The following is an 11,767-nucleotide window of genomic DNA, read 5'->3' as shown; positions in this document are numbered from 1 at the left end:
ACAGATGTAAGTGCCAGACAGTCCGTGCTACGTTTCCTTTGTATTTTCACTGGTTCTAACTCACAACTTCAAATGGACAGATGTGGCTATTCAAGGATACTGGCTGGTGCTGAATGTACAGAATGTGCCATGCTACCTACCAATCAGGGCTTTTCTTGACAGTGTAAAAAGAAATTGTGCAATTTACTCATAGCTGTTTGTGTGATTTCCCAAGTGTTTCATAAAACTAAAATTTGCAGTAGTTGCACAAGCAGTATTGGTTTATTGCTCATACTTAAGAGATGTAGAGGAGTGCTGTTCGCTAAATAGCAATGCCTTACAGAAAATGAGAGCGTTTTTATTAAAGAGATTTGCTTTACTTCGTAAAAGAACAGCTGCCACAGGGTAGTGGACTTGCACAGCTGTCTCTGGGGGCCACCCTAGGCTCTGGGTATGTACTATTTGTAGTTTTGTCTTTGGTGGCAGTTTTAGCTAAACTGGCTAAATGGGGTCATGTATGCACTCCAAAGTTCCTTCAGTTTACAGCCTGCCATTTGAGCCTAAACTGCAACTCATTACGCTCTGAGGCTCAGAAGAACTATGTCCTATGTAGTCCTTTTTTATGTATAAGTGTAAATTCTGGCAGAAGGGTGGAACTGAGAAGTGGAACCACTAACCACTTCAGCTGGAACAAGCATGCCCTAACTTGCGTCAATGTGTTGCTTCACAGATGGATGAAGGGAAAATAACATAGCCTTAGTTCCGATCACATAACATATACTTGATGAACTGCCATGTAAAACACATTTTCAGGTTAGCTTCTGCATCCTGTCCTGTGTGGAATTACTATTTCTGAGTAGCAAAGCAGAATTCCCAGCATCACCTGGTTTGATTTTAACTATTATGATTTGATACAAAAAAGGTGAAACTTTTACATCCTTGAAGTTCTATATATTCCACTAGTAGATACAGAACATGGCCATTTTTTCCTTCCAAGACTACTGTTAATAATTTGTGAGTTGACAGTGTCTGTCAATTGTCCCAACAATCCCTGGAGATTTTTGCATGCAAAATCCAGATCCAAAATATGATTTACATTCTGTTCATGTTAATTTGTTGCATGCATGAAACCCTTACTCACAGTAGTATGTTGGCACTGATAGGCGAGGTAAGGCTATTACCAAGAGGTAATGAGATACTTTCCAACAGTGTAATCGGAAGCTTACAGCACATCGGTAACCTAACAGTTGTCATTCTAGCAAAAGAGAAATTGAAGGAGAATGACTGACATGTCTTTGCGGATATTTATAAGGAACCTCTCCCTAATACAGAAGAAATCACCAGGGTATTCTTTTGACACTAACTGAGCACTGAAGGGAGAGGTCAACTACTCAGAACTGAATGAGAAACAAGTAGTAGGAAACCTGTGAAAAGCTTTTAAAAGTGAGGAGGGATGTGAAGGGACTGAAAGAGAAGGGGGTGACAGAAGCAAAGAAATGAGAGAGGAAACCTGATACTGGTGTCGATGACTCCTGTCTTTCGCCGTGGTGGAAGTGAGCCGGTGATGCTTATTTCTCACATATGCCAGAAGGTGGTGGTGGTGTCAAACAGATTTGATTTCCTGTAGGTTGTTTTTTTTTTTTTCAAACACAGATGGTTTGTAAATATAGTAAGACTACTTAAAAGGAGTAATTTGTACTGACTGTCCCAAACTAAAAATAACCTGTCTAGAATATGGCCATTTTCCATCTCATTCTTCACTGGTATACATTTGATACTGATTTTTGAATAGGCACTCTGGTATTGTTAGAAAACATTACCTTCTCACTTTGTTCTCACTGTGATTCCTCTCATTTAATGCCGCTGGATGTGTTTAACGAAGTGTTTATTGTTGAAAAGGAATGTAGCAGTTACTGCCCTCTTGTCCCTAGCTCACTGAATATAGAGGAACTTGCAGGTCATGAATAATGAAAGTAATAAACACCTCTCGGAATGGGCTGCTCTGTGTGCTCTGCTTCTCACGTTGTGCCAAACAAATGCTATTGATTGCCTAATTTACTACTTATCCAGGCCCTAGATTAAGAAGTTCTTTGTTTTTATTATTTTTTTCTAGGAGACTCACTGTGTTCACAAATGATATAGGTTTCCTATGTGTAAGTACCTGAGAGAACTTCAGTGTCAGTCAAAGCTGTGGACTTCCAGTCCTTGTTCTGGTATGACCAGTCCGGCTGTTGTTCCTTTCTGAACAATACTGCCTCAGCTTTAAACGACAGCAGGATCAATGGCTCTTGAGAACCAAACTGATGCATACCCTGCAGGAGATATTCCTTCTCCTGAAATCACCTTATAACTTTAGTACTGGATTCAGTGAGAATACAAGGCACTAAATGTAAGCGGGTTTACGCATTTACTCTAAACATGCTTTTTAAATGACTACTGCTCAAATCCTTGTGTCTTTTCCAGCCTTTCTACCAAACTATTTAGTGCTTGTTCTCCTAGTATTACTTTTTTTTCTTTTTTTTTCAGCATTGGATACAGGAGCAAAGATGATTTTTCTTGTGACGCTCTTGAACAGATCAATCCTTCAGACACCATTCGTATAGTGAAAGTCAGTGAAATGGATGTTTGAAATCAGCTAAGCCCAGATTTTGTCTATTTAAATGCTAAGTACTCAGAAGTTCCCTTTAACTTGACTTCCACTTGAAGTCTACTGAAACTGCCAAGCACTTCTCTGAGTCAGATCATTTCTGTACTTGCCCATTTATGGGTAAGCCTGTCCATTTTGGAAAATCTGGGTTGAATCCCCATTTCAGCTGTTGTGCAGATAAAATAACACCTAGCAATTTTGTACCAACACTGTAAGGATTAAGAAGTCAGTGACCACTCATACCTGGAGGAGCAAGCTCGCTTAAATGTTAAGTCTGTGAATAGCTAATGTAGAATAGCTAACGTCACTGCCTAAAATAGCAGAGACAGCTGTTGACCCAACAGGTCTCATTTCCAGTCTTGCTACCTAAAATGTTCAGCTCTTGTTGATGCTCTTCTTCATGAGATTTTTATAAGACTATAAGGAGAAGACATGCATTTGAAGTAGCATGAAAAAAAGTACAGCTGCTATTTCATCCTATTTTTAATCCAAATCATTCTCATTAACTAAAATGTAGAGGAAAAGGCAAAAGCACCATATTGCTTTTTGATGTGAGGTGGGGTTTTTTTCCACATAAATGTTGCTGGTAAGGACAGGTACAAGAGATTTAGCATGGATCGAGGCTTGGAGAAGGTTTTTCCAATAAGCAGGTGATGCCATTTTTCCTGTAGAATTCTGCCTGCACGTGATTAATCCTTGCATGATCTCTGGTCGGCTGCTCTATGGGCTTATTTATGCGTCTCCCATACTCTGAAGATGACAAAACAGCGACAGGTCTTGCCATTTCCTGTGAAAATATAAAATTCTCATTATAAGAAAATCAGAGCGCGAATACTTGGCAGTTTTCTACTGCTAAATGTGCTGTGGCCAGGGGCAAAATGCTGTATGATTGGCTAGGGGCAAAATGCTGTACAGACAGAACTGTACAGCATCTGCTATATGGATGTATATTTATATAGCAGTGATCTGCACTCTTACTGTTCCATCCCTGACCTAGTTTTTTATGTATATTAATAAACCATGAATGTATCACTAGATGACAAGATTATAAGATATGGAGCTGTGCCATGAGTTACTGTGGACTGATAATTTTTTACACACTCACACACACACACAGAGCAGCGATTACCATGTCATTACTGGCAAACTACACGCTATGCTACTAGAAAGTGGCACAGATTTTCTTTTCATTCTTATTTTTCTTGTGCACTGACTAGCATGATTCATTTGAAAAATAGGAGAGATTTCATTGGTATCCCTTGTTACAGGAACACCTACCCTGCTTGCACAATTCAGTGAAACCACTGCATGAAAAAAATCAAAGCCTAAAGAAAAACCCTGAGCAACCAGTAGTCCATGCAAGCTTTCCCTGAAGGACATAAAGCAAAATACTACTGTATTTTTGCACAATGAAAGGTTTTACTAAAAATGCTTGTAGCTGTAAGATTATAGAAATAACTGCTCTGCAATGATGGGAAGTGGACTTGGTGAAAAACAACCTGACCAAGAAAAGATTATTTTAAGCTTGTGCTTAGTAAACTGCACTTTAAGTGACTGTGCAATCACTATCTGCAATCTGCAGTTCCTTCCTGTGCTACAGCAATGGGGAGCTCTGGAGTCAGAAGGGAAAGACAGGATTTGTTTGTTTTTCTTTCCCTAGCCAAAGGTCTCAGATTTATCAGGCTGCTTGTATGTTTGTGCACTGGCTAACATAGTAAGCCTTGGTCCCCAATGTGTTTACCTAGTCTTACAATATAAATAATATCTACAAGGAGAATCAAAATGCAGATGCCACACCAGTTCAGGTGCAAACAAATGACTTCCTTGCTACAACAGACGCAAGTCTGAGCCATGTCAGCACTTATGATAGAACCTGTGAAGCACATGAGCCTCTGCATTTCCTGCGAGGGTGAAGGTGGGAGCACAGATCCGAGGGGTCTCATAGCAGGGCAGTCAGATGTGAGACATTGCCAGGCTCATGGATAAAAGTAGATCTGAGATTCTTGGGAAGATGCTGCAAACCCTTTTTTTTTTTTAAAAAAAAAAAACAACCAGAAAAGCCCACTCCAAAACAACCATTCATTCCCCAACTCTCCCCCTACCGTTCCTGCCTACCTTGCTCCACCTCATTAAAAGCTATTCAGTACACCAACTTATAACCCCACCAGAATAAAAATCAGGTCAAGAAGAGTGGCAGGCAAAAAATAAGACCATTTCCTCCCCCACCCCTAGTTGTGGATAAATGTTGTAAAAGGAGAAACGACAGAGTCTTTGTACCATCAAGAAAGACTTTGCTAGCAATACAGGGTTTGCAGTGCTAACGACGGGCAGCAGTATGTAATTCTGATAGTTTGTGTTCCCTTTAAGTAAATAAGATTCAATTTTCAGCATCCTTAGTAGCATAGCACTGACTGTGCACAGTGGCATTTCATCTTTGTGGGTTTGACATTCAGCAGATTTCAGATTTTCCAACAGTTGGCTGTGAAGCGTCCCGCTACATGCCTTTGCAGCGTGTAATTCTAGCACTGTTAACGCTTGAAATCAGCAACGGCAGCCTTGTGCAAACACTCCACTGCAGTCACTGCGCTACGTGTAGCTAAACTGAGTTTCTGTGACTGTACTGTTGGATTCCCTGGGTGCACCCAGACTCTCTGCAGGAAATGAAGGGCTTACTTGCAGTGGTTTTTTTTTTCCCACTTCAAGGAAAGGAGTGTACTGTTGTGGGTTCAGCCTGTCTCCTTTCAGTGTTGTACTAGAAAGATGTCGATTGCAGCCTTTTTATTTATTATGTTTTATAATATAGTTGTTATTATATAAAGTCTGTGAGGGCCACTGAGGTAATTAAAGCACAGGAGTTGAGTATGTGACCCGCACTTAGTTATGGGTAAGTCCAGCATTGGGTGTCATCACGTGCAGGAGGATCATGTAACATTTCACAGCTGTGGGTTTGATGTGGCTTCATGCTAATTAAAGGGCTGGATTAAGGGACACCTGTTCAGGCAGAGTCCCTTACGTGCACTGCCCAGCAGAGCTCGTATGAATTCTGGCCCATATGCATTTGCTTTAGGAAGCAAACTGGTAGGAAAGCGAGTTTTGCTGATACTGAAAGGACACAAGAGCTCAGTAAGAAACCTTAACTCTGCCCTGATAAATGGTTTCTACACAAATTTCCCAGCTGGAGGTTGGGCTTGGTATTGGAGGAGGGGGGTTGGCTTCATTTTGTTTAAATAAAAAGCTCATTTTTAGTTGAAGTAGTCATTTACACGGCTTTTGGCCTCACGCAGATTTTCAGTTGAGTTACTAGGCATGAGCAGGTGATATTAATGGGAACTCCTGAGATTCCTTTGGGAGCACCTAATACTCTGTGCACTGTCAGAGTTGAAGGGCATTATGGCTATGCACTGAAATGTCTGGAATCACAAGCAGTGGCCTTTTTCCCAAAATCTCAACAATTTTATTACAGAGCAGTTACAGTAATTGTAACTTTTGTCTCTCTCTTCCTTCTTCCATCTCTATCATATATAATCACCAATATGGGCAGCCATTCTTAGCCTACCCACCTCTTTACATCCCATGAACCCATCAAGGTTTTGAGGCCATTAACACACAGAGGTTGCACTTCATTTGGTTTTTGACAGCATCTGCCTCTGTGTGTGTTTGTGTATATAAATATAAATATATACACACACTTGTGTATGTATGTGTATTACTCAGATGCTGCATGGAAAACCACATATTTATATATATGTATATATATTATAGTATTTCTGTTTTCAAGGCAGATATTCAGAAACATGGCTGTATACTTCCTTAGCTATCAGGCTGCCAGATTCTGCTGGCCTCGAGTGCTTTGCCCAGATTTTTCCAGGCATATCTATGGTCTTGTGATTGACCGCTCCTTTGCGCTAGCTCCATATGAATTTCCTTCCTCCAGGGCAATCCGGTGTAAGTTAGTGTAACAAACTCACCAGCTTCAGAGACCTGGGCTCTCTCAGCAAATGCTGGTGTAGGGAGGGTGGATGTCAGAGGGCAGTGGTTGAGTCAGCACCCCTGAATCCAGTCCTCTCCGGGAGAAGAGTTTTCAAGCATCACGGACATAGCTGCAGGACCACCTGAACTGCAACTCTCGAGGGGCACAGAAGGTTCAGAAGTCACTCTCAGTGACCCTGAAGCTCTGTAAGAGGGTTTGCCTTGCTGTGTGTCTCTTTCCCCATGCTTTAACTTGCATATGGCTTGTCACCTGGGAATCTACAGGATGTCAAAGAGCAGGAGCTAACTCAGCTGTCTCCACTGGCTAATGCTTTCTCCTAAACCTCCAGGCTGAGGACAATGCCATTCTCCTTTCGATTCCTTTGATACCATATAGGCTGCATTATAAAGGGTAAAGCAATGGCTATAGTCTCCAGCCATGTCAAAAAGTACAAAATACCTTTAACAAAGATAATTATGAAATTATCAAAGGGTTACCTCTTCATTAATGTTAAGACCACGACTCTTTGCATGTTGTCTGTCACATCGGTGAAGATTTTTGTTGTAACCCTCTGGTCTTTTAAAAATGGAATCATAAGTGGAAACATCTCCTGTCTTGAGAAAAGGGGAAAAAATGGCTAATTCACAGTATTGCTTAACTTTACAGGTTACAGAATATATGTAGTCAAATCAATACTTAATAACTCAATACTTCATATTTAATAATTAATAACAGTGCACATATAGCATTAGATGATGGCAACTGTAATGTTACTGAGCTACCATTAGCAAGTTTGGGTGACTCCTTTGAAACAGTCTGCAATAAAAACACCTAATGACATGTGGTATCTTTTTAAAGTCTGTTCAGCTCTGAAATTTCCCTTGTGGCAATTTACCTCAATTTTTCCCTGTAATCTGTTGTAACTTTTGGAAATTTAACTGCTTTGTTTGTTTGTTTGTTTTACTTTTCTGAACTTTATATTCTCCTTCTTAAGTTCGTAAATTTGTCAAATGATCTGGCACTGTAATGTAAAAGGAAAGCAGGCAGTTTCAGAATTCATTTGGAATGAAAAAGACAAAGGTATCCTGCAGTGGAATCACCACTTAATTTCTGATTAAAGTGGAATTGAGAAGAAACATGCGACACTGGTAATCCTGTGATCCAGTAGTATGCATGTATCTGTCACGTATCAAAATACAGCACACCCCAAGCCAGAATAGTACTGTATGTATGATACCTGTTGACATAGTTGCATCCAAATAAGCAACATTAAAGATCTGATCTGCTAACAAATGCATTTGTGAAATCCAATCAAGAAGTTCTCATCAATGGAATCAAAGGAATTTCAAAACCAAAAAAGTTTTCAAGGAAAGAAAAGCAAAATCCTCTGTTGAAATATGCTGTCAGTTGTTAATGAACTTCATTAAAAAGTCTATATTCTGGTAAACATGTCAATCGATCACTGGTTTTGTGCACAGCTGACTACAAATTTGAAAAATTGTGCATTTTGTTGGGCATTTTTTTACCTCTAATTTTACAGTGTGCCAAATTTAGCCTTTGAAAAACTCTTGTATTTTGAGTCTTACAACTTACAATGCTATCCTCCAAAAAAAGTCAAGTCAGGGCAGGTCAAGAAGGCTATAGTGGTTCTATTAAAAGGAAAACATTGGTAAGAGCACTAGTGAGGCACCACTGTAATCACAGGCTTCTTTTGGAAGGCTGTCTCCATTACTTGGTTCTGCCAAGAGGAGAGGTGGTTTGATATTTAACCTATCCATCCCTTAATTTCCCAGAAACTATCAAGCGTCACAGAATTCCAGGCCCGTTCAAGAGCATCCTGCATCTGATTTGTCACCTCCATTATTATTATTATTTCTGTGCTTCCTTGCTTCTCCTTTCCTCCCCATGCTACCAGTTTCATTCAGAATTTTAGTGGGCATCTAGTTTGTACTCAACACCGAGAATGTTATTTGCTCCTTTGTTTTTATGCACGTGTCATTATTTGTCCATTATTTGTTCCCTGTGTCAGAGCAGATAATTCATTCTTTCTGGAACTCGCAGATAGGTAGCCAGCCTGTTATGTTAAAAACTAGCCCTGTCCCAGATGATCTGTTTAAGATCTTCTGCCAGATGTGTAGAGGCAACACTTCTGTGCTCAATATACTGATAACTTTTTGCTGTTGCTTCTCTTTGTTGTTAACAATGCTGACTTGGTTGGCCTAGGTGGTGGTGGTGGGGAGCTGTTTCTTAAACCCATCAGAGCAAATGAATCACGCAGAGCAGACAGTAAATTTGCACTCAGGGTGGGCATCCTCTGTGTACTGCTACTAAAGCTAAGCACTTTGCAAACATTCATTAATATTCTAGACACACATAAAATAGGTAATATCTTTCTCCATGTCACAGAAGAGGAAACACCACACAAACTGGCTACAGTAACTTATGTAAAGCAATTGAGGCAGCAACTGTCAGCCAAGGGATTAAAAGGCAGGGATTTCTGGCTTCTGGCCATATGCAGAGCACATCTTCCTCTATTCCTCTCCACTTCCGTCTCTGACACACAGTTGGTTTTAGGTATTTAAGCTGCAAAAAGGAATGAAATTCCTTTTCCTGTATAAATAAAAAAATTCAAATTATCCAATTCCTTAATTGTGCAGAAGAATGGGTTGAATCTGCTTCCTCCCCTGTGGCCAAGGTCTGTGCTGTGAAGAAACCTATTAAACAGCTGTTACCACTTTCTGTTTCCATGCCACTGGAGCAGCATTTTCCACAAACCAGGTCATTGGGAGTATGAGAGCAGACTTTATATTGTAAGCAAAAGCTCTACCATATGGTTGCTAATTCCGTGCAGACTGGATAGACTGTGAGCTCCACTAGCCCCAAGTGCACCACGCCAGCCCTCTGACCTGCACTAGCCTTACTCTCGTTGTGCTCTCCCTACCATGTTTTATTAAGCGTGGCACTAACTGTGCCCACTCACCTTTGGCTCAGAGCACCTTCCCAAGGTGCTGCCGAAATCAACACAAAAGAGTCTGAAATTACAAATCTACCTGTCTTTCAGCAGGGCCACCCAGTCAATGCTGGAAATCGCTTTTGCTGTTCCTTTAACGCCCAGCGCTGTGCTGTGGTCTGCACGCTGCCCACATCCCAGGGCCACAGGACCTGCAAACTCTCACAGGTCGCCAGTTGTCGCTGCCCAGGGCTCTGCACATTCAGCAGCCTGTCACTTGGGTGGGGAGGGGATTCACAGGGTGTATTTATTGTTATAAATAAATATAATATTACACTGATATAATAGACGTTTCAGAAATTTTAAGTTTTTTGGGTGGGGGGGAAAAGCCGTTAAGTTCAATGTCTCATATGACTCTTTCCAGAGAGAGAAAGGTTTGCTACCCAGGAAGCAGAGCCCAGCTGAGGCTGAAGGTGTAAGATTGTTTTTATTTCTGATTTTAAATATGAAGACAGAAAGAATGAGGAAAAAGGGTGATATAACGCAGCAGAGTGAGGGGTGAGGCTCCCTGCTAGGCTACTTGAGTTGCTACATACTAAGTGTCAGTGTAACACCTTCAGAAGCATTCCGTTATCAAGGCATATATCAATATTGTTTGGAGTAGCACTCTTGATTTTCTTCATTAAAGCTGAGCATAGGAAAAATTTGTGCGATGTACATTGAAAACCTTTTCCCTTGACTGAAAATGGAGCAGTTTCTTGTTAAAGGGTCCCCAAGAGTGTGCGTTACCAGAAAAACCACAGGTACTGCATCCAACCCTAGTGACAGAAGCTGCCTTTCCTAGTGTTCCCCCTAAAGACATCTTGCATTTCGGTGACACCACGTTGCCTGTTGGTCCTTAATCCTTGGCAAACCATGTCTCTGCCTTCTCTTGCAGTGAAAGACATTACCCTCATTTTCCATCCACAAGTAGCAAACACCCATTGCACTTTGCAAAGGCCTCTGAAGATAAATCCTGTTCTTTAGGGATTAGATAGCTTAGCTAGCGACTAACGTGCTGCAGTTCCGCTGGCCTTTGAAATATTAACGGGATTTTTTTAGACACCTGCCAGCCCAGGTCCCTCACGATGAGGGCTGAGCCCTTGCACAGGGACTGAGCACAATGTCATTACGCTGCACAGAAACCCACGGGGAAGGCTTGTCCCTCCAGACCCGCCGGGCCCTGCGAGGCTCCCCGGCTCTCCCCCGGCTCTCCCCGGCTCGCTCCCTTCCCTCCCTCACCTTGGCCTCCCGGTGGAAATAGCTGAGCTCCGGAGGCCCTTCCCGTCTGGCCGGGATGCAGCTGAAGGCGGAGAGGGGAGGCCGCCGCCTCCTTCCCGCCGCGCTACCGAGAGCCTCCTCTGCGCCCCCCGACCCTCCTGCGCCCGGGGCCCCCGGGGCGAGCGGAGGCGCAGCCGGGGCGGGGGCGGCCATGCTGCCGGGCGGCCGCTGTTACCCGGCAACGCTCTGCCGCCGCCCGCAGGTCGCCTGGCGGCCCGCGGCGAAGGGAAGGCCCGGGCGGCGGGGCCGAGGCGGGCAGGGAGTCCCACAGTCGGCGGGCTGCCGGCACGGGGAGCACGGGGTTAAGCCCCTCCCGGGAGTGACCCGCAGTCTGAGGCAGCCTGACAGGAACCGGCCCCCCGGGCGCGGCTGGGCCTAGTGGTGGAGGCCACGGGAGGTGCGGGGCAGCTCTGGGCGTTTCCACAGAACGGTGTTAAACCTGGAGGTGTGGGTTCGCGGACACCCAGACGTGAGGTTTCGGGCCCAGTTTTGAGCAGGGCCTCGGGGCCATCTCAGCGGGCAGCCTGACCTGCGGCCCGGCCCGGGGCTCCAGCACTGCCCTCCCTCACGGCTGCCTCCCTGATCCCTTACTGTCCGTGGAAGTGGGGAAGAAGGTTAGAGCAAAGCCTGGCCGAAAGGGACTGACTTTTTCCCGTGGCTGTTTGCACTAATCCAGAAATCCCCTTTTACGTGGAGAGGTTGAATAAAACCAGACCAAAACGTGGAGTTTCCACCAGAACGCAGATCCCGAGTCTCGGGGAACTTGGGGTCTCTTCGGCCTGCGCCTCCTCGCCCACTTGGGCACAGGTTTTAACAGGATGTTCAGGCATTTCAGGCAACGTGGCTGGAAATCTCTCTCACACACAAACACACATGTTGAGGACACTGAAAGTAAGTGTCT

At 43.4% G+C, this 11,767-nt stretch overlaps 1 protein-coding gene across 1 annotated transcript; it reads right to left on the bottom strand.

The window, feature by feature from the left end:
• Window positions 1–1,805: 1,805 nt before the first annotated feature.
• CFAP90 (cilia and flagella associated protein 90) lies at window positions 1,806–11,019 on the bottom strand. The gene is made up of 3 exons (XM_072853076.1): window positions 10,828–11,019; window positions 7,094–7,210; window positions 1,806–3,413 (listed from the first exon to the last, which is right to left on the bottom strand). Exons 1-3 carry the CDS (start codon window positions 11,017–11,019, stop codon window positions 3,234–3,236), a joined length of 489 nt encoding a protein of 162 aa, XP_072709177.1. The 3' UTR covers window positions 1,806–3,233.
• Between the last annotated feature and the right edge of the window lie 748 nt (window positions 11,020–11,767).

The sequence above is a fragment of the Ciconia boyciana genome, chromosome 2 (genome assembly GCF_034638445.1).
Source record: "Ciconia boyciana chromosome 2, ASM3463844v1, whole genome shotgun sequence".
Lineage (NCBI taxonomy): Eukaryota > Metazoa > Chordata > Aves > Ciconiiformes > Ciconiidae > Ciconia > Ciconia boyciana.
This window is presented reverse-complemented; position numbering and strand designations above follow the sequence as displayed.

Bases quoted from the DNA above. Each gene is read 5' to 3' on its own strand.
- CFAP90 (XM_072853076.1), bottom strand. From the start codon at position 11,019: ATGGCCGCCCCCGCCCCGGCTGCGCCTCCGCTCGCCCCGGGGGCCCCG. The intron at 7,211-10,827 runs GTGAGGGAGGGA...CCTTTTCTCAAG, and splicing joins ATTTCCACCGGGAGGCCAAG to ACAGGAGATGTTTCCACTTA. The intron at 3,414-7,093 runs GTAACCCTTTGA...ATATTTTCACAG, and splicing joins GTCTTAACATTAATGAAGAG to GAAATGGCAAGACCTGTCGC.